This window comes from Anolis carolinensis, chromosome 5, assembly GCF_035594765.1.
Source record: "Anolis carolinensis isolate JA03-04 chromosome 5, rAnoCar3.1.pri, whole genome shotgun sequence".
Classification (NCBI taxonomy): Eukaryota; Metazoa; Chordata; class Lepidosauria; order Squamata; family Dactyloidae; genus Anolis; species Anolis carolinensis.
This window is the reverse complement of record NC_085845.1, coordinates 98,173,526-98,196,750: the sequence shown is the minus strand read 5'-3', so window position 1 is coordinate 98,196,750 and position 23,225 is coordinate 98,173,526. Positions and strand designations below refer to the sequence as shown.

At 38.4% G+C, this 23,225-nt stretch overlaps 1 protein-coding gene across 1 annotated transcript; it reads right to left on the bottom strand.

The window, feature by feature from the left end:
* Nucleotides 1-1,589: 1,589 nt before the first annotated feature.
* Nucleotides 1,590-22,983, bottom strand: LOC134299757 (uncharacterized). Its single transcript, XM_062983592.1, has 5 exons — nt 22,716-22,983; nt 9,256-9,411; nt 5,457-5,694; nt 3,589-3,668; nt 1,590-2,415 (listed from the first exon to the last, which is right to left on the bottom strand). Exons 1-5 carry the CDS (start codon nt 22,861-22,863, stop codon nt 2,276-2,278), a joined length of 762 nt encoding a protein of 253 aa, XP_062839662.1. The 5' UTR covers nt 22,864-22,983; the 3' UTR covers nt 1,590-2,275.
* Nucleotides 22,984-23,225: the final 242 nt, after the last annotated feature.

The following is a 23,225-nucleotide window of genomic DNA, read 5'->3' as shown; positions in this document are numbered from 1 at the left end:
CGAATGCTCTTTGATTGTAGGTGAACTATAAATTCCAGCAGCTGCAACTCTCAAATGACAAAATCAATCCCCTCCCAACCCCAGTAGTGTTCAAATTTGGGCATATTGGGTATTTGTGCCAAATTTGGTCTAGTGAATGAAAATACATCCTGCATACCAAATATTTACGTTACAATTCATAACAGTAGCAAAATTATAGTTATGAAGTCACAACAAAAATAATCTTGTGGTTGGGGGTCACCAAAACACGAGAAACTGTATTAAGGGGTCGCGGCATTAGGAAGGTTGAGAACCACTGGGCTAATGGAAGGTCATTGATGCCATTCCCTTTATTTTGCTGCAGTAAAGAGACAAGTTATAATGGGGAGCATCTATGAATCACTACTGGTATGACCTGAGAGAAACAGCCTAGAAGACTTGATGGCTTTTCTGTTTTCTTCGTTCTACAAGACTTAGCACTCTCTTCTCCCATCCCTCTATATTTAAAACTCAGTTTTTGCCTGTATTTCAAGTTTAACTGTGGTTTTGCTCTAGGTGGTGCTATCTGCCACTTTTCTCCTCTTATAGCTTCAGTAATACAAAGAGTGCCTGGCAAGGGATGCAGAACTATCTAGTGTAAATGCAGTGTAGTGACATTTATACATCATAGAAAAATAGCATGGCAGGCTTTTGGTATTTTCTGTGCTATGTTTTTGAGACCCCATTTGTCCATGACTATCAAATCTATGGATGCCCAAGTCCTATTACACTACGTAACATGATTTTTGTTCCTGGGTTATACATGCCATTTACTAATTGGTTCTATCATAAAAACATGGGAAAAGTTTATTAAACTGCAAAAACTTTGTTTTTGCAGGACATCCTGCAGCACATTTTGCTATAGTTTTTCAAAGAAGATCTCATAAAGTCTCAACCATTTCAACATAGATTGTGGCAGCCACGAAAACAAAGTTTCTGGAATAGAACAACTACTTTCAAAGTAATTCCCACATAAATAAACAGGAGTAACACTTTCAAACCAAGAACAGATTTTTTCCCCCCAAATTGTATTACAAAGTGTGTTACAATGCTTTAGGGATATTTTAAACAAACATTTTCAAGCCATGGACCAGATGAAATGACTAAATTAGATGTTTTTAAATTTTATCATGTTTGCTATAAGATTTCAGTCTCAAATACAGTAGAGTCTCACTTATCCAAGACTTGCTTATCCAAGTTTCTGGATTATTCAATGCATTTTTGTAGTCAATGTTTTCAATATATCGTGATATTTTGGTGCGAAATTCGTAAATACAGTAATTACAACATAACATTGCTGTGTATTGAACTACTTTTTCTGTCAAATTTGTTGTATAACATGGTGTTTTGGTGCTTAATTTGTAAAATCATAACCTAATTTGATGTTTAATAGGCTTTTCCTTAATCCCTCCTTATTATCCAAGATACTCGCTTATCCAAGGTTCTGCCGGCCTGTTTAGCTTGGATAAGTGAGACTCTACTGTAAATGTTTAATGCATTTAGGCAAAATATGGGGAATATGCTTACAGCATGACATAAAACCAGCAACTCAAAACTAAACACAAAGAGGATCAACTTCAAATTCTTTAATTCAGATCTTATTAGGATATGATTATTTATACTACTTTGCATGATGACATTTACAAACTTTGCCTAATGTAGTGATCTGATTTACTTCATAAAAACAGAAGACAATATTTAATGAGAGATCCAAACCATTCAAACTCAAACTTGGAAAATTCTCATTTCATGGAAGTTTATCCACCTTCAAGCTTCCAGAAGTTAGCCGTGAAGTTTGCGCCCTTTCCACAACAGAAGGTGGTTCAATTGAAGGCATCTATTGTAAGTATTTTCTTTCTTATAATTCTGGTATTTCCACTGCCCACACTAAAGCATACAGAAGTGTGATTTCTGTTCAGATTCAAAACTTATTTATTTTTACTTCATATGGCAGCAATCCCAGGTTCATCAACAGTGTATACTTGACAGAGAGCCATCCAGCATATTTTAACATTCGTCCCTTACGTTTTCAAATAAACATTTCAACAACATACAGTTTGAAGGGGCCTTACATTTGTGGTAAACAGCAATCAATCTGTAAAGTTGTTATGGGATCAAATACAAATATACATTTTCATCTGATTATGTTTCTTATTCTTCAACATGTTTGTTTCTTTAATATTTGGGTTTCTATATTCTGCAGTCCTTTCACTCACTCCTGGTCCAAAAGAAATGTAAGGCTGACTTGCCTGACATGTTATTTTTTATTTGAAAGAGCTACTGCTACAATTAAGGCAATTGCTAGGACAGCCCCACCAACTGAAACCAGAATGGTGATTACGATCATTCCTCCAGCTCGTCCTCCGAACATCACGTCAGCAGATTCATGATCTGACACTGAAATGCAAACAGAAATGGCAATAACAATGAAAGGAAGAAATGACAGGTTTCCAAATGGATAAAACATGCTTCGCTCCATGCAGTCATGCCGGCCACATGACCTTGGAGGTGTCCACTGACAACACTGGCTCTTTGGCTTAGAAATGGAGATGAGCACCAACCCCCAGAGTCAGACATGACTGGACTTAACATCAGGGGAAAAACCTTTACCTTTACCTTATACTCCTGATGAGGCTGTAAAATTATACGGAGGTGTAATAACCAAGCAAGATAACAGCTGACATGTTGTTTAAGGCTGACAGAGTTGATACCTCTACAGCCATATCTATGCAACAGCTCTGGGTGATATTATTTTATTTAAAATCAAAAAAAGAAAAAGTTACCTGGTTCATCAGGCAAAATGAAAACAATTTTACCACAGTTGAACAATAACTCTCACAACTAAAGTGCCACAAAACTCTGTAAACATTTCAGAGCTACAGTAAAGGTTGCACCTAAATGATATTTTAAATTGTCATTTGCTCATTTGTGATTTTGTTGATTTTAGAAGTTTCCTCTTTTAGTAACTCTAGTTTTTGTTGTATTTTATTTGTATACAATGCCTGAGATAGACTGTTCCAAATGCTATTGAGATTACATTTTAAATAATGTAAATGGAAGATAAGCATTGCTACAATGTAGTGAACCAAAATGCATGGCCTTAATAAGGACAGCCTATATGCATCGTGGAGAATAATTAACCAGCGGTTGAACATAGATTTGCAAATTGGCTAAAATAAGTATAGTAAGGCTGCCACTGTCATCGTCTCCAGTATGTGTTTTGGCAGTTGGAACAGAAACTAACCATAAGCTATGGAGATGATAGCAAATTAGTTTCAGGGAGCAATGTCTCAACAATAAATGACATGGGATATGGATAACTTGGATCTCAAGGGATGTTACTTTTCTATTGCCAATTGAGTGGAAATTGTGTTACTTGTTTTTCTTCGCACAAACTACCGATCAATGGTTCTATAATAAGTCAATGAGCACTTAAGATACATTGCAGTGGGGAATTCAGAGACTAGATATTTTATAAACAAGCCAGAACAATCTTTCCTTTACAAAATCAAGAAGTTATCTTATTAGTGTTTTTTGTGTTATGGTTCCTTCATCTGGTTTGAAACTCACCGTTTCTCGTTTGTAGTGCTGTTGACCAATCCGTATGAGCTCTTATTACAGATTTGTTATCCAGAAAAAAGAAATTCACCCTTGAGAAAGGATGGAAAGGTGAGGGGAAAATTAGATACACTTTAAAAACAAAGTATGAAAACAGTATCATACATAGCTTTCTTATTATCTGTGGAGTATGCTTTGACCTTAACGTATTGGACGTTCACCCTGCCTTCTTCACAGGTTCTAAAATGGACTTTAAATAAATACAGTAGAGTCTCACTTATCCAACATAAACGGGCCGGCAGAACGCTGGATAAGCGAATATGTTGGATAATAAGGAGAGATTAAGGAGAAGCCTATTAAATATCAAATTAGGTTATGAATTTACAAATTAAGCACCAAAACATCATGTTATACAACAAATTTGACAGAAAAATTAGTTCAATATGCAGTAATGCTACGTAGTAATTACTGTATTTACGAATTTAGCACCAAAATATCACGATGTATTGAAAACATTGACTACAAAAATGCGTTGGATAATCCAGAATGTTGGATAAGTGAGACTCTACTGTATGTTGAAACATACTCTGGCCCAAAAGTTGTAGTAAAATGTCGGTGCTTCTTTGGAGGGAAAGCTCCTTTATTAAAGCTTAGGAAATTCCTCAGCCTTTCTAACTTTGGGTATATTGACTTAATCCCACCAGCATGTTGTTTTGCAGCAACCATGCCATTTAAGTAAATGGAAACATATAAGTATAGAAACAATCATCACCCTACTTCTCTGAAGTTGTACTATGGTGCTGCTTTGGCGATGTGGGGTTCTACAATGCCACTTCCATAGTATCTCACTAACCTTGCTTTCCTACCTGTGTATGTTCTACCGAGTACATGTGCACCGTTTGATGATATATTTTTGCTGTGATTGTGCAATTACAATAAAACAAACATTTTCAAATACTAAAAAGATATACAGTAGAGTTTCACTTATCCAACACTCGCTTATCCAACGTTCTGGATTATCCAACGCATTTTTGTAGTCAATGTTTTCAATATATCGTGATATTTTGGTGCTAAATTTGTAAATACAGTAATTACAACATAACATTACTGCGCATTAAACTACTTTTTCTGTCAAATTTGTTGTGTAACATGATGTTTTGGTGCTTAATTTGTAAAATCATAACCTATTTTGATGTTTAATAGGTTTTTTCTTAATCTCTCCTTATTATCCAACATATTCACTTATCCAACATTCTGCCAGCCCGTTTATGTTGGATAAGTGAGACTCTACTGTAACAGAAAAAAAAAACAAATGGAGTGAAGGCAACTTCACCCTGCTTGGGAATAGTAAGTGGGAGACTTATACCATGTGACTGGTGGAATATTGCAATTGCAGTGGAAGGGATCCATTGTACTAGGGACAGTATAGGAACAGCAGCAATATTGGGAGCTATTGACAATGAAAATATGAGATCCACTAAGGACCAAAATGCAAATCAACAACAGAAAGGACATGACATTATGTGATAGGTATTAGTCTGAGACAGTTGTCCTGTTGTAACTGCAATTTACTACTGCACGATAAAGCCTTTAGTTGCCTTTGTCTCACTGCCTGCACAGCCACATGCCTCTTCTTAAAATACATCAAGAGAATCAGAGTTTGGAAAAGTTACTTTCTTAGATTTATGTCCCCAGAATTCCTCCAGCCAGCATCCGGAAGAGTAATTGCCGAAAATCGGCAACTTATAATAAACCTGTTCTCTAAAGGATGTTGTTAAAATAGATTCAGTTTAGTATGGAAGAAACTCTGCCATGTCAAGGCAATTTACTATGGGCCCTAAGATCTTGGCCCATGTGTCTCAATTGGTTTCTGTACTTACCTATAATATGTGGAGGGCTTTAGGGCTTGATTGCAGTAGGGGCCTTTAGTTTGACGGCAAAATTCTGCTCCCACCTGGTAGCCTAAAACTGTGATCAGCTCAAATTGGCTGTCATCCATGTCCATTACAAGAAGATCTCTGGTTACTCTACAGGAGACACTATCAAATTCACCAGCAAAATATATAGTCGCTTGTGGTGTTCTGCGGAGATTTGCAATGTCATCGGTATCTATCACACCTGCATAAATAAATAAAGTTGTTGCTGTTGAGTATCTTCATGTCATTTTTTTTACTTATAGTGACCCTAAGGGTTTTCTTGGCAATATTGTTCAGAAAGGGTTTGTCCTTGCTTTCCTCTAAGGCTAGAGGCAAAGGCAAACTTTTTCACGTAACTTTCCATGCCTGCATGGGGATTTGAACCCTGGTCTCCAATTGTTGTTCATTGCTTACACCTCTATACTATGCTAGATCTCAAATACAAAGAGCTACGCATGATTTCATTCTATAAGACAAGCAATAATCAAAGTTAAAAAAAGCAAAGCAAAAGAACTCATCTAATACAGTGTTGATTTCTCTGATAGAAGAAAAAGATTTTTTTGCTGTGCAATCGAGAATGATGTTTGTGGTTATAGAAAATTAGCATGTCATGAAGATGGGCTTTTTGTTTAACCCTGTTCATAGCATTATCTGTTTTTTCTCTTTGCATTTGGATTTAAAAAGAAAAAAAAAACACAACCACCATCATGGATGATTCAAACATAGGAACTTCCGTGCCCTCAAAGCTAAGTTAGAAGAAGCTATGAAGAAAATAATGCAGGGTCTGCACACAATTGAATTGGCTCTTATACAAAAACTTGAATAGTCTAGAACGGCAATGGTAATGAAATTCAAACTTCATGATCAACAAAGCAGTATCAAACAAGGACATTTCAGGAGACTCCATTTTTTAAAAAAAGCAGAACAGTTAAGAGAAGACACATCTACACTGACCATTTAATACAGTTTCAAACTGATATTGTAGAAAGTGATTTAAGGGTACACAAGAAATCCTGGAGCCAGTTTGAAGCTGAAATGGTGATGACACAAACCACAGAGCATTAACGATTTCCCTTTGGACACCATTGTGGGTGTTGTACAACTGCTGCAGTTTGAAGCTAATTTCAAACTACAGCAGTTGTACAACAAACACCCACAAAATTGGGCTGGGAATGGAACTAGAAGATCATCCAAAATGCCTCCAACTCTACAAAGTAGAGTTTCAGCTAAAGAGGGGTTCTGCTGGGTATCTAGAATTTGTAGTGTGAAAGATTGTTTTACAGCTGAGAAACAAATATAGATAGGATACATAATTTCTGTGCTTTATATATGTAAGTAAAACCATATATTGCTTTATTTATTCCTTACCTTTTCTAAAACTGAGGTGCAAGGTGGCTTGAACAAAAGGTTAAAAACCACTGCTATGAATAATTTAGGACAAAGTTATTTAAGGAACTGCTTATGCTTTAATGAACTTACAGTATATACTTACTTGGGTATAACTCTAGAAATTGTAGTCAAAAATCAACTCAAAAATTAAGTTGGGTCAGTGTAAGAACTGTACCTTAATTCCGATCAAAAAAAGGAACCATCTCCTTCTCGAGTCGAGTGCAAAAGACACAAAATTGAACCATCTCAAAAGAACATTTAAAAAGCACAGAGCCCTTCTGCTGCAGTTTCATTTTTGGCATTTTTAATGACTGGACAGGAATGTGGTGATGACTAGTAATGACTGCCTCTCTGGGGCAGCTCTGTATTTACCCTTTTCCAAAGAATAACCCTCAACTTATCTTTGGGTCATGTCAGGGGCGGCCCTAGGTAATTACACCTTGTAAGCGAACCTAGTGGCTGTGCCCCCCCCCCCCCCGAAATTGTGTTCTCCACCGCCAAGGCCCCGCACATACCTCGTTCGGTGACGGCGGCGGCAGTGGCGAGGACCATCACCTTCCTCTGAGGTGGCCTCAACTGAGGTCTAGCTCTTCTTGCAAGGCCTTCCGCGTTCGCTGAGGAGGGAGGCAGCGGCAGGGACCATTGCCTCCCTCCTCGGCAAAGGCCTCAACTGAGGTCTAGCACTTCTCAGCTAGGCCTCAGTTGAGGCACTTGCCGAGAAGGGAGGCGATTGTCCCCACCGCCGCCACCTCCCTCTTCGGTAAATTTACACCGGGGCGCTGTTGAGGCCTCGACAGCGCCCCCTCTTGACATGCGCCCAACGCAGCGGCTTAGTCCGCTTCCACTTTGGACCAGGCCTGGGTCATGTTAAAATCCATAATTTTCAGCACTAAATCTTGCCCTTGACTTGTATATGAAATCAATTTATGCATGACTATATATTGTACACAAACATTAAGACCAGCTACAAATACCCTGTTCATATGCCTAACAGTAGAAACGCTCAAGATGGTATGCTTCAGATACAGGGCTCTATCGACCTCATCATATGGGCTGCTGGAATTGCTACGCATTGTGATGGATCTGGCAACTGTCGTTGGGGGCATGGGGAACCTGTCGCTCCACGGCCTGCTTCGCCCAGCTCGACAGGGAGCTGATCCCACAGAGGAAAGTGTTGACAGCACGCCTCCCCCATTGCTTCCTGCGCAACACGGGAAACTTCCTGTGTTGCGGCGGTGGTGGGATATGTCGACTCCATTCTAGATGACCCACAGAGCCCCACCAGAAGTTCTTGTCTGTCATTTGTTGGAAGCTGACGGGTTCTATGGATCATCTAGGGCTCAACCAGCATATGCCTCCAGAAGAAGCCCCGTCTGATGAAGTCATATGTTAGCCTCACACCAATGAACATCAAAATGTTGTGCGAGAGTTAATGGGCTTACACATGCTAGGGTTTCCCAGTTGGGTTCTATATACAATCCAAACTTTACATAGACTAAGAGAAGTTTTATATTATTCCTTCCCTAATTCACTACTGCATTCAAAGAGACAACCACTGCAAAATGGTCAAAATATTCCTGTTCAGCCATTTCAAAGCAAAAGGAAGCAGTGCTGGAAGGCCTGGAGAAAGCATTGGGTGCAGATTGGGTGGAGAAGAGTTTTTAGCTGACGTTCCTGACCAGCCAGTTTTACTTGTCTGTGAAGTACTACCAGACTGACTGATGGAAGGAAGATAAGGAAAGTATTTACAGCTCATATATGCTTGTGGCTAAGGTATTTTATCCTTCATTACAACAGAAAGCTGCTTTTATACCCTGATTTTGACATGACATGACATATATAAAAATGCTAAGGTGAATACTGAAACAAATACATTACTAAATGTATTTCTTGTCTTTCTAGCATTCAGCACTGAAATGTCCCATTTCTTCAGTTATATGCAAATGAATTACAAAGCAGTTTTAAAAGTTTTCCAAGCTTGACATATAGGGAACACTTGTGAAAAATATAAGCTCCTTATACACTGCCATATAATCCAAAGTATCAAAGCAGATAATACATATTATTTGTTTTTAACTGAATTATATGAGTTTTACACTGAATTATATGAGTCTACATGGCAATGTAGAAGGGGTCATGGTCTACTATCTTGAAATGGGGTAGAAAGTAACAGAACCCGTGCTTTTTTTTAACATCATCGGAACCCTTTTTGTATTACCGAAGATTACTAAAAAAAAAAAAGAAGACAATAATATAAGACATCTTAAAAAGGTCCTTATCTTACATTGCATCCATTCCCACTCCCTAAACTTTATCAATAAAAAATTACATTGCAAAAAAAAGTTACATACATACATCTATGCATATCCCATACCTGGTAAAGTGCTTGTGTCTGGAACTTGAGCCACTGCTAATCTGATTTTGACAGGAGAAAAATCTTTGGGACTAACACATTTTGGAACGTTCACAATGAAGTAGGTACTCATGAAGCTTGTCAAAAGCATGCTGTTGTTAGGAAAGAAGTCCAGTTCTGGGGGAAAAAGAATGTAAAAGAATATTAGGATCTGGTCTCAGAAGTGATATGATTTCTCATATGGCATTTCCTAGAAAGTCTAGCAAAGTAATTAAGGTTATGGAGCAAAGTGTAGCTTCTCAAGTGTCTCTTCTTTTAGTTTGTAATAGCTGTTGGCAAGGCCACTGTGCAGACAACCTAAGAAATCTCTGTCTATTTGATTATCCCTCTGTCGCCATGAGCAAGAGGAGAATTACTGTATTCACTGTATCACTATTGAAAATCCAGTGATCAGAGGGGGATCTTCAGATGCACAAAATCTTGCTAGAGACTGCCATACAATGTCATGTGTGTCAAATTTTATCTCTCATGCTTAACTGCAGTAAATGGTGAACCAAGTCCCAATGAGATGCCAAAAATGTAAGTATAGTTATCATTTCATGACTTCCAACCCGGGAGGGAGAGGTAGCTTTTTTGAATTATTATTATTATTAATAATAATAATAATATAATAATAATAATAATAATAATAATAATAATAATAATCCAGTGCAGGTGGTCCCAGTGGTGATCGGCACATTGGGTGCCGTGCCAAAAGATCTCAGCTGCCATTTGGACACAATAGACATTGACAAAATCACGATCTGCCAACTGCAAAAGGCCACCCTACTGGGATCTGCGCGCATCATCCGAAAATACATCACACAGCCCTAGACACTTGGGAAGTGTTCGACTTGTGATTTTGTGATATGAAATCCAGCATATCTATCTTGTTTGCTGTGTCATAAAATAATAATAATAATAATAACAACAACAACAACATTATTTATATTCTGCTCTATCTCCCTAAGGGGACTCAGAGTGGATTACCACATACACAGATAGACAAGCATTCAATGCCTTTAATACAGTGGGATAACAAAGACATAAAAATACCAGCACAAAGGTAAAGGCTTCCCTTTTAATCTCTGGCTTTCTGGAAGCGGTGCTCAACTCTGGCCACAGGGAGGTGCTCTTTTTCAATTCTCAAGCTTTTTTCGTGTCAGGAGCAACTTGAGAAACTGCAAGTCGCTCCTGGAGTGAGAGAATTGGCCGTCTGCAAGGACATTGCCCAGGGGACGCCCGGATGTCTTTGATGTTTTACCATCCTTGTGGGAGGCTTCTCTCATGTCCCCACATGGAGCTGAAGCTGACAGAGGGAGCTCATCCACACTCTCCCCGGGTGGGATTCGAACCTGGCAGCTAAGAAGCCTGTGTCCATAGACACCTACTGGTTGTGTTGCCGGTATGGCTGCATGGGCGCCTTTATTATCTTCCCGCCGAGGGGGTACTTATTGATCTACTCACATGTGCATGTTTTCGAACTGCTAGGTTGGCAGGAGCTAGGGCTAATTGCAGGAGCTCACCCTGCCCCATGGCCTCAAACTGCCAGCCTTTAGGTCAGCAGATTCAACAATTCAATGCTTTAACCCGTAGCACCACTATGGCCCCCTAAGCAGTACAGATCCACTAGCTAGAATACAATGAGACACATGGAGCTTTCATTTTCTTTCTGAAAAGTAGAAACAGCTCTGCTACCAGTCTAAAGTGATGACAGACTGACCAATACACATGCAGTTGTAAATCCTGAAAGAAGATGGGTTCCTTTAGTACAGCTGCATTGAACCAATAAGCTTTCACACTTCCTACTATCAGCAGAACTATTCCAAAGTATTTTACTTGCCAAGGAATATCAATATATCACAGAGGACTCAAGGTCAGATATCACATCGGCTGATTCTGGGAATTTCAGTCCAAAAAAAGTAACAATGTCAAGTTCTATATGGGCCAGACATATCATGTTAGGCATTGCACAAATCTGCCTTCTTACTGCCTGCATAATGATGGGAATCCAGGTTGTTTTTATTTGTCAGTTCAATTTCACATCTGGTTCAGGGGACAAAGCACTCTCTCTTTCTATAATGTCAAAATTGATATAATAATAATAATAATAATAATAATACACTTTATTTATATTGTGCTCTATCTCCCTGAGGGGACTCTGAGCGAATTACAACATACATAGATAGCCAAACATTCAATGCCTTTAATACAGTGGAATAACAATGACATACAAATACACAGAACAAAAATAAAAGCTTCCCCTTTAATCTCTGGCTTTCTGGAGGTTTTGCTCAACTCTGGCCATGGGGAAATGCTCTTGTTCCATTTCCTAGCAGAGAAGCATGTTGTCTGTAGACACCTCCTGGTCATGTTGCCAGCATGGCTGCATGGGCGTCTTTATTACCTTCCCACCAAAGCAGTGCCTATTAAAACATTTGCATGTTTTCAAACTGCTAGGTTGGCAGGAAATAGGGCTAACAGCGGGAGCTCACCACGACCCGCGGCTTCAAACTGCCAACCTTTAGGTTATATATTATAATATATGAGTGTCTCCTTTATTTTACACGTCATTTGCTACCTAGTTACAAAGAACTAGCCAAAGGAGGAGATGTGGTGAAGGTGAAAAAAAGATTTCAGTTCTCCTTTTTATGCAAAAATTGCAAACATCGTCTCAGTTTAGAAATTAATGAGGCAGATCCATAGAGACAAAGATGGCTCACTCCATCATATGCAGTTTGGCTTTGAGAATGTTTCTTAAGCTTCTGAAGCACTCAAAGGTCTAGCACATACCTGGAGAGTTTCTGTCTTGTTAACTGCATGCATATTTTGTTACTTCTCTGGCTTTAATTTGTACTTTTATTTGTGTGCAGCCTGAAACTACTGTAACTGAAGTGTGCATATTTCAATGGCCAAAGCTCAACATGTGAAAAATGTATTGATTCTACCGTCAACATCAGGACTGGCTGCAATCCGTTTGGCTCCGATTACACCCAAAGATCTGTTGCCCTGTGGTTTACAGGTATGAGAGTCAAGAAAGCCCAAGGTCCCTTGCACACAGCTGAATAAAATCCCACATTATCTGCTTTGAACTGGAATACATGGCAGTATGGACTCAGATAACCCAGTTCAAAGCAGATATTGTGGGGTTTTCTGTCTTGATATTCTGGGTTATATGGCTATGTGGAAGGACCCCAAGGCTCTGCAAATCTTACAGCCTTTGCGGACAAATATTGATAATAGCAATGATCAAGCTATCCTATCTTTTTGAATAAAACTGCATTCTGGTATAAATCAGTGTTCTAAATCTTTTTTAAAAAGAAAATAAACTGTATTCTGGTATAAATCAATGCTCTAAATCTTTTTTAAAAAGAAAATAACTTTAGAAAGAGACTGTGTAACGTGAAAAGCTGTGCAAGGGTCAGGAGGGGAAAAGTACTTAATGCATTTCTTGTTTGACCATTTTTCTGTCCAAATGCACTCTCTCTACACTGCCAGGATGCCTTTCCTTGAAGGTATTTGGAACCTGGTGGTGGTGATGAGTATAGAAGATAAGAGATCCCTTCATCCCTTTCCACCTCTTCTTTCTTGTTTTGGGTACATGTTTTAGTTCTTAAAGTTTTTATATAGGATTTTAGGATTTTATATAAACATAACTGTTTCAATCATATGTGAAAAGGAAACTAGTTTTGGGTATATATATAATACTAGCTGTGCCCGGCCACGTGTTGCTGTGGAGAAGTATGGTGAGACTGTACTGTATATGGCAGTGTGGAGTCAAGATAATCCAGTTCAAAGCAGATAATATAAGATTCTAAATGGGTTATATAGCTGTGTGGAAGGGCCTTGAGTCTACACTGCCATATAATCCAGTGCAAATTAGATAATATGTGGAAGAGGCCTAAGTGAGGCCTAAGTCTGCCTGTCCTCTGGGCTGAGTAGATTGCTAGGAGACCAAGTGGGCGGAGCTTAGCCTTCTAACTGGCAGCAATTGGATAAAAACAATTATTCCTCTCTGTCTAATTAGAACTTTATTTTTCTTTTCTTTTTGTTGTATCAACCTAGAGCCGTGGATGATGGGTTGTGTTGTCAGATTTCGAGATTGGGAGACCTATAGGTTTGTTGTTTTGTCCAGTGCCCTGATTCCATCACTCTTTTATATATAGAGATGAGTCTAAGGTTTGATATTTTGTTTTGTTTCACACATGTGACATCACTATGAGCCTTTTTGACCCCTTAGTAAAGGTATCATCAAACTGCAGCCCTCCAGATGTTTGGGCCTCTAACTCCCAGGCCCCTTTTACACAAAGGGCCACAGTTTGAGGATGCCTGCCTAAAATTTGGCTGGCATGCCTACTTATGGTATGGAAAAGAGAAGTCTAACAAAAGATCTTAGTAGGCATCCCATAAGAGCTAGCCTTCTAGCGAGCAAGGATGGGATGGAGCAGAAAATCCCTTTACGGCTGCATCTTTTGGAAACAGAGTTAAAATCAACATATAATGAAGAATTGAGAACATATAGGGAATACTTATCTGAAGAAAAAGGACAATGGAAACTAAAAGGGAGAGAAGAATTAGTGATAAACTATTGGTTTCAGGAAAGACAATAAAGCTAAAAGAAAATCGGAGTTGGAGAATATTTTGGATAAAGAAAATAAGGGATTGATCTCCAGGTTAAACAAATACATTCTAGAGTATAATCTAGAACATAATCGAATAAAAACAGGAATAATTTCCTGGGTCATAGGCTTAGGGAAAAATATACATTGGATAATTGGAAATACGTATGGAAAAAAGGATTTAAATTTTCAATAGCACACTCTGTTAGAGAAAACTTGTATAAAACGTTCTATAGAATTTATATTTCTTCTGAATTAATGACCAAAATTGATAAAAGCCAACAAGGGGAATGTTGGAGATGCAAAACTCAGAAAGGGACCTTCTTCCATGTTTGGTGGACCTGTACAGTGGTAAAAAGGGGTTTTGGAAAAAAGTGACAAAAGAAACTAACAAAATGACTGTTAAGAAGATTAAGAAAAACCCAGAGATGTGCTTATTGGGTTTGTTTTAGGAGATAATTGGTTTGCCAACATGCTTTTGTGGCAGCGAGAATCATAAGACCAAAATCTTGGAATGGGGGGAAAGAAGTATTTATTAAAGATTGGGGAAGAAAATTAGTGGACTAAATTCAAATATCCAAGATCTCCAAAGGCATAAGGAGAGGAAACAAAGAAGAGTTCACTAGAAAACAGAGACAGGCCTTTGGGAATTTAACAAGAAGACAAAAATAGATTTTGAAATAGCTGCACAGAGAATTTTTTAGTGTAATTATAAGGAAGGAGTTTTTTTAGATATTTATTCCATATGGTATGGTGCCATGGTCATGGGTGGTGGTTTGCGGGTGGGAATGGGGAGGTGGTGGGATTGGGGCAATAATACTTGTACAGTAGAGTCTCACTTATCCAACATTCTGGATTATCCAACGCATTTTTGTAGTCAATGTTTTCAATACATCGTGATATTTTGGTGCTAAATTTGTAAATACAGTAATTACTACATAGCATTACTGTGTATTGAACTACTTTTTCTGTCAAATTTGTTGTATAACATGATGTTTTGGTGCTTAATTTGTAAAACCATGATCTAATTTGATGTTTAATAGGCTTTTCTTTAATCTCTCCTTATTATCCAACATATTCACTTATCCAACGTTCTGCCGGCCCGTTTAGCTTGGATAAGTGAGACTCTACTGTAATTTGATTGTTGAATTTCATAATGTATGTTTCTTTTTTTCCATATATCACAACAAAAATTTACTAAACTTGAGGATGCCTGCCTTCTTGCTGCCTGCAATTGGTTTACTGATTCTGACTTTAAAAAAATTCTATCAAAACTCAATCACTAAGAAAAAAATTAACACATATACACAATTTCATGTGATAAAAGCAAAGCAGTCAAATTCAGTGAACTCTGTTTTGCTGTGTCCAAGGATAATCTATCTCTCTGAATGATCGCCATTTTCTTTGTACTGAACTTTTGCCATCTCTTTTGGTTGCAAGAATTGGGTCAGCTATTCTATTTCAGAAGGTACTTTGCTTAACTATATAATATAGCATGTGTGTTGTGTTTTGGTAAAATATAACACCATTGGAAGGAAATATTTCAGTTTCCATTGCAGTGGTCAGTGGCAAGCAAAAAATGGGAGTGTTGTGCATTTATAGTTGAATAATGTTGAATGTCTACTTTCCAATTCTCCTTCTTCAGTAGCCCCATGGGTATCCAACACCCTCTAATGGGGGCTAGGAAGAAATGGCAGGAGATCAAAGGGTCAAGTACCATGAAAGGTTTGAAGAAAAGACCACCAAGGAAGTGAAATGTCTCCCTTGTACCACCAGATTAGAACAGAACAGCAATATACATTTATCTTCAAACAATTGAATCCAGTACTTTCAACTATCTAAATTATATAGTCACATTATTCTTCACTAAGCCATTTGCTAACCATCACACATATTTCCCAACCACCTAGCTGTCTTCACCTCACTTTAAACATAAAGTCTTGAAGATCCAGTGTTTGCTGCTAACAGTCACGTTCCGAGTAAAGAAGTAGGTATATTCAGTAGACTATGTTCATATGGACAAAGTACTAATGTATCATCTTGTTTAAGCTGATTTATATAACTGTATGGAGCCCCGGTGGCGAAGTGTGTTAAAGCGCTGAGCTGTTGAACTTGCGGACCAAAAGGTCCCAGGTTCAAATCCCGGGAGCGGAATGAGCGCCCACTGTTAGCCCCAGCTCCTGCCAACCTAGCAGTTCAAAAACATGCCAATGTGAGTAGATCAATAGGCAGGAAGGTAAGGGCGCTCCATGCAGTCATGCCGGCCACATGACCTTGGAGGTGTTTACGGACAAAGCCGGCTTAGAAATGGAGATGAGCACCAACCCCCAGAGTCAGTCACGACAGGACTTAACGTCAGGGAAAACCTTTACCTTTACCTAATATTTAGGTGGGATCTCTTTTCTTGTAATTTGATCCCATTTCTGAAGCAGCAGGAAATTAGCTCACTCCATTTTTTACATGACATCCCTTTGGATAATGTCCAAAGGAGTGGCCTAATTTTAGTTGGAAATAGCAAGCTTCTACAAGCCTCCTAATATACTAGTTATTTGCTATCTATAATTGAAATTGCTTACTATATTTTATGTATATATTGGTATGCAGTTTTTCCCTTAGCTCTATGTTGTTAGAAGTTGTGGGAGGGACTACAGACCATGTGACCAGATCTGGGACTATTCAGACCGAGACTCCATTTTTAGAAGTCAGTATAGTTGAATATAGTATAGTGAGTTGAGTACAATATTCATCAAGAAGAGAGTGGCCTGTACTGCAACAGAGAAGAGACTGAAACAAAATGCTTAAAGAACAGACTGTTTAAACTTTGAACCAACAAGCAACGTATCTGTATGCTGAATACATGACGTTTTAAAAGTAAATCAACAATGTTAATTTTTAATGAAGACTACTTATTTTTGGTCTCTTGAGAGCATGATTTAAAAGCAACATATTTTATAGTAGAGTAGGGTTTTTTTTGGGGGGGGGGGACTGAAATAACACTTTTATGCATTGGCATATCTTTGTTCCTAACAGTTCAAAGAGAAAACCAGGGATATCAGTCTACCAACCGAGAAATCTGAATTGCCTTGCATAAATATTAGTGGATATTTACCACTAAGGAGATTGACTCAAGTGAGTTTTTAACTCTTGCCAGGAGAATCATAGTTTACAAAAGGCTATGATTATTTCAAATGATGTGAAGGCCAATTGATCTTCAAAAAGGGTCATGCTTCCAAATGGCTATGGAGATTCTGTTTTTCTAAAAGGTTATGATCTCTAAAAAGTCATGCCTTTCCAAAAGTTTTACACAGAGAAAACAAAAACAATATTACCTGACTATTTTTTTCTAACTTTCGGATAGCTGCTAAGATACGTCTGACCCCCCCCCCCCGTCTTTTTGCCCACAAATCCACCTCAAACTGAGAACCTACTAAAATATATCAAAAAGAAACACAGGGACCCCAATTTGGATCTTGCCCGTATCCACCTATGTTTCATTTGCTAAAACAAACAACTATCCATGACCAAATACCCATCTATCGCAATTCTGGGAAAACCTGTTTTCAAGAATGCAAGACATTTGTTTTACAGGGGTTTCTGGAGAGAAGCTATTTTCTGTCGGCATCAAATGTCATTCCATTCCAAAACACAATTCAGAGGCTGCTTAAAGATATTCAAGCCCAATATTTAAAATCTTGATTTTTAATTTTCAAAACCACCATTCCATGGTTCAAACAGAAGAAATATTCTTATACTCTTCTGACAGTGATGCACTGCCATTTCTAGCTACCTTATGTTATTGAAAAATTGCACCTTTCCTAATTAAGCACAAAAACAGAGATTAATTAAATATGGTTTTTATTTCATTTTTCCTTTTTTCCAATCTTGCAATTCTACAGTGCTGCTCCGCTTCAAATGCAGAAAAGTCTGGCCAGCCACATCTCCTCCTGTGTATGAAATCCACTTTTATGAAATTGGATAAATTATATGAAATGGAATTAGATGAAATAAAGCCCTTAAAAGTGTAACTAGAAGTGCAAATGTATAAATCAGTTTGACTTGATCTCGTGCCTGGGGACAGGAAACGGGCTAAAATAGATAATATATGCACATCTGAAACCCAAGCCTCATTGATGGAATTTCCATTGTGTATATGTAAACTGCAACTCCCTTCCATTGTAAAAACCTTTCCACATTCATAAATCTACTTACGTGTGCCGGGAAACTTCCTGGTCTTAATTGATGGGATCAGAGCAGACCTGCTATGGGCAGAATTAGCCTTTGTTTTACCAGGTAATTCCAATCACCGTCTTTGTGTTTTATAGTAATAATAATAATAATAATAATAATAATAATAATAATAATAATAATAATCCAGACTGACAAAGTTCTGGAACACAACACATCAGGCATCACAGTGGTGGAAAAGAAAAAGGTTTGGATCATTGATGCGTTCCATGCAGTCTTGCCGGCGACATGACCTTGGAGGTGTCTACGGACAACGCCGGCTCTTTGGCTTAGAAATGGAGATGAGCACCAACCCCCAGTGTCAGACATGACTGGACTTAACGTCAGGGGAAAACCTTTACCTTTTTATACAACTGTATAATGTTCACAACACTATATAATTAACAATTTAGGTTAAAAGGTAGGTTTTAACAATTTAAATGGCCTTAAATACATTTTGTGTAAAATGACTCAATAGCCCATTATAGAAATCACTGGAAGTTCCATTGAAATGGAAAAAAAACTAATTCTTAAAGAGCTCATCTATGCTGGGAGATAATCCAGTGTAGATGGTGCATTAGCCTGGGCATCTGAATGACATACTGAGGTTAATATGTTTTAATGTGGTTACACCTGAGTTAAAAATAATTCTGCAAAGATTTGGATCTTACAGGAGAGCTGTGAATTTCCTCCCCCAGAGGAACCTTCCACAGTCATATAACCCAGAATATCAAGGCAGAAAATCCCACAATATCTGCTTTGAACTGGGTTATTTGAGTCCACACTAACATATACTCCAGTTCAAAGCAGAAACTGTGGGATTTTATTCAACTGGCCTGAGATACAAGGGAGGCTGCCCCAGTCCATGCTGCTCCTGAAGGCTTTGGAGTCCATTCATTAAAAAGTACCAACCCTAACTTCTTACAGCATAAGAGAAAATCTGAAATGACCAGCTGAGTCAAGTCTCAGTGATGCAAGATTGAAAATTTTTTTCACAAGCAACTCTATTCTTTTTCTTCTTATTACAGTAGAGTCTCACTTATCCAACATTCGCTTATCCAAGGTTCTGGATTATCCAACGCAGTAATCAGTGTTTTTGTAGTCAATGTTTTCATTATATTGTGATATTTTGGTGCTAAATTCGTAAATACAGTAATTACTACATAGCATTACTACGTATTGAACTACTTTTTCTGTCAAATTTGTTGTATAACATGATGTTTTGGTGCTTAATTTGTAAAATCATAACCAAATTTGATGTTTAATAGGCTTTTCCTTAATCCCTCCTTATTATCCAACATATTCGCTGATCCAACGTTCTGCCGGCCCCCGTTTATGTTGGATAAGTAAGACTCTACTGTATTATTATTATTATTATTATTATTATTATTATTATTATTATTATTATTTCTATCCTGCTTTTTCAACAAATTAAAAATACATTAGGAAAAAATAACATGAAATAATACAGTAGAGTCTCGCTTATTCAACGTAAACGGGCCGGCAGAACGTTGGATAAGCAAATATGTTGGATAATGAGGAGAGATTAAGGAAAAGCCTATTAAAAATCTAATTAGGTTATGATTTTACAAATTAAGCACCAAAACATCATGTTATACAACAAATTTGACAGAAAAAGTAGTTCAATGCGTAGTAATGTTATGTTGTAATTAATGTATTTATGAATCTAGCACCAAAATATCACGATGTATTGAAAACATTGACTACAAAAATGCGTTGGATAATCCAGAACGTTGGATAAGCGAGTGTTGGATAAGTGAGACTCTACTGTAGTTCAAATGAGATTAAACAATAAAAAATTAAATTTGTGCAAAACAAAAACAATTAAAAGCATAGGGACACCAACACAGCATTAGTAAGATCCAACACATTGTTTACATGACATGCATCTCACATAATTACTAATCAAGTGCCTATTGGAACTGAAAAGTCGTTACTTGTCTGTGAAAGGAAATTAGGAATGGTTTCAATCAGACATCTTTGAGAAGGGAGTTTCAGATCTGGGAACCTGCCGCCCCACTAACCACACTGTCCCAGCTTCCCCACTACCTTATTACATGGGGGGAAGCATCTGTAAGCCAGCTCAACCTATCTTTTTTAATGGAAAGATGGGAAGCCTCCCATCTTGTGTCACCAGCAATTTCTTGGCAGGGGAGCCACTCCGGAAGTACTTTGGCAAGGATCTGCACTAACAAGCAATGACCAGGAACAATTTCACATTCCATGGTCATCACTACAGTGGTGACAAGATGGCAATAATAAGTGCCATCATCTGTATCCAAGCCATCTGAGCACAGGGAAAGTGGGATGATAATGATAATAATAATAATAATAATAATAATAATAATAATAATAATAATAATAATAATAATAGCCTACCTCTCTTCATGGCTTGAGGCGGGTTAATGCATTACTAAAACACGCCATAAAATACACATATTAAAACATTATTCATTATTCCTATATATCCTAATTAGTGGTTGAGGGATCACCCTCCATCACTCATAGGTAAAAGGTAAAGGTTTCCCCTGATGTTAAGTCCAGTCATGTCTGACTCTGGGGCTTGGTGCTCATCTTCATTTCTAAGCCAAAGAGCCGGCATTGTCCGTAGACACCTCCAAGGTCATGTGGCCGGCATGACTGCATGGAGCGCTGTTACCTTCCCGCCGGAGCGGTAGCTATTACATTGGCATGTTTTCGAACTGCTAGGTTGGCAGAAGCTGGAGCAACAGCAGGCGCTCACTCCGCTCCCGGGATTTTGAACCTGGGACCTTTCGGTCCGCAAGTTCAGCAGCTCAGTGCTTTAACACACTTCGCCACCGGGGCTCCTTTTACTATGTGTTATAGGAGTTGGCTCCATAGCGAAAGTGGAAAAAATTCATCGCCGAGGTCCAAGTGAAGAGGTCCTTAGTTACAATCTAGCTGCAGCTCTTTAGACTAATTGAAAAATCTGTCTCTGAAAAATCTTCAAAGACAGATCAACACAGAGTGTGTTACAATAAACTGACTTGGATATAACTAAGGCATGTTACTGTGGTCAGATCTGATGTCTAAAGAATGGGCACACAAACCTTTAAATGTACAAAAGCACTCCTAGCCACCACTGAACTGAATTTCTAGGCTCAGAATTGAATCCATACCAAAGCTACAGATCTGCATCTTCACAGGGAATGTAATCCCACCTAGCACTGATTGAATCCCTGATCTGTCTCTCCACTAACCGGGAGCACCTCTGATGATTAAATTTCAATTTGTTTGCTCTCTCCTTTGGAAAGGAGTAGGGTTGAGAGTTAGCCTTATACTAATGGCATGAGCCTCCAACTCAGAACAATCTTTCCCAGTGGTGTTTTGTAAGGGGGACAGAACTGAGCTCAGAGGGATGCCAAAAGCCAACAACCAAAACATTGAGCTGTGGGTCACCCCAGCACCACATTATGAATTCAGCCCTTCAGGATGGATTGAGCCATTGTAAAGCAGTGCTTCCAAGTCCCATCCCAGCAAGATAGCCCAGAAGTATAGGTAAAGGTAAAAGTTTCCCCTGATGTTAAGTCCAGTCATGTCTGACTCTTCACACATGAGTCAGGTGCTGAGGTTGGTGCTCATCTCCATTTCTAAGCCAAAGAGCCGGCGTTGTCCGTAGACACCTCCAAGGTCATGTGGCCGGCATGACTGCATGGAGTGCCATTACCTTCCCGCCAGAGCGGTACCTATTGATCTACTCACATTGGCATGTTTTCGAACTGCTAGGTTGACAGGAGCTGGAGCTAACAGCGGCCGCTCATACTGCTCCCGGGGTTTGAACCTGGGACCTTTCGGTCTCCAACTCAGTGCTTTAACGCACTTCGCCACCGGGGCTCCTAAGTATATCGTGGTTTAAAGTATGTCCAACACAACCAAACACATGTTCCTTTTGGTATACGTTATCTGCCAAGAAGGGTAAAAGTCTTTCTGTCCCAGACCTAGGCTTGAAACTGGATTGTAATGCTTTACCCATGTAGATAAATAGTATAGACAGACATTTTGATCTAGTAGGAATTTTTCTCAATAAACCCCCTTCACAGATAGATAACATCATAAGCAATAATTATTATATCTGAGATGAAACTGAGCTTTGGTTTCCATATCTAAGATGCTGTGATTCGAAGGTTTATGTCCTTAGTTGTTTGGATGAAGTTGTGATACACTAGTCACAAACCCCTGTATATTAATGTGTATAATTTGAAACTACAGTAGAGTCTCACTTATTCAAATTAAACGGGCCGGCAGAATGTTGGGTAAGCGAATATGTTGGATAATAAGGAGAGATTAAGGAAACGCCTATTAAACATCAAATTAGGTTATGCTTTTACAAATTAAGCACCAAAACATCATGTTTTACAACAAATTTGACAGAAAAAGTAGTTCAATACGCAGTAATGCTATGTAGTAATTACTGTATTTACGAATTTAGCACCAAAATATCACAATATATTGAAAACATTGACTACAAAAATGCGTTGGATAATCCAGAATGTTGGATAAGTGACCCTCTACTGTATTGCTAATGTGTTCAAATCCAAGTAAGGAAGTAATACTTACTGATTTTTTCGAGGTTTTCCACTGGAACTGCCCAGCCTAATCCCAAACAGCCAACAAAACACAAGAACAGGCCCAGCTTCATGATGCGAAATGTCTCTATGGATATCCTATGGCCAAATCTAGTTAATTTTGGCAACTGAATGGACATTTACTTGGGCTACATGTTTTCTTTTGAGGATGGGGAGGGGAGAGGGAGGAGGGAGGGGCTTACTGCTGCAAACAAGAAATAGGGCTAAGAATCAAGAAAAACAAGATAATCTGGCAGTGTACATACATAGCATAAAGTTGCAAGGTGTGTTGAACTACAATGCAACAAAACAGGCCTTAAGGTATTAGGAACATTTCTGATAACCTCTCAAAGACCCGCAGGAATGTAAATAAATATGTTTTATGGATCTGGGCAGAAGCAGTCATTTTTTCCATATTCCTTACAGTATTCATTCTTTCACAAAATTACTCCAATTCAACCTATTCCAATGATCTTAGAGTAACTATGCATCTACTCAGAAG

Bases quoted from the DNA above. Each gene is read 5' to 3' on its own strand.
- LOC134299757 (XM_062983592.1), bottom strand. From the start codon at position 22,863: ATGTCCATTCAGTTGCCAAAATTAACTAGATTTGGCCATAGGATATCC. The intron at 5,695-9,255 runs GTATGGGATATG...TTATTTATGCAG, and splicing joins AGACACAAGCACTTTACCAG to GTGTGATAGATACCGATGAC. The intron at 3,669-5,456 runs GTAAGTACAGAA...TCCTTTCTCAAG, and splicing joins AAGCCCTCCACATATTATAG to GGTGAATTTCTTTTTTCTGG.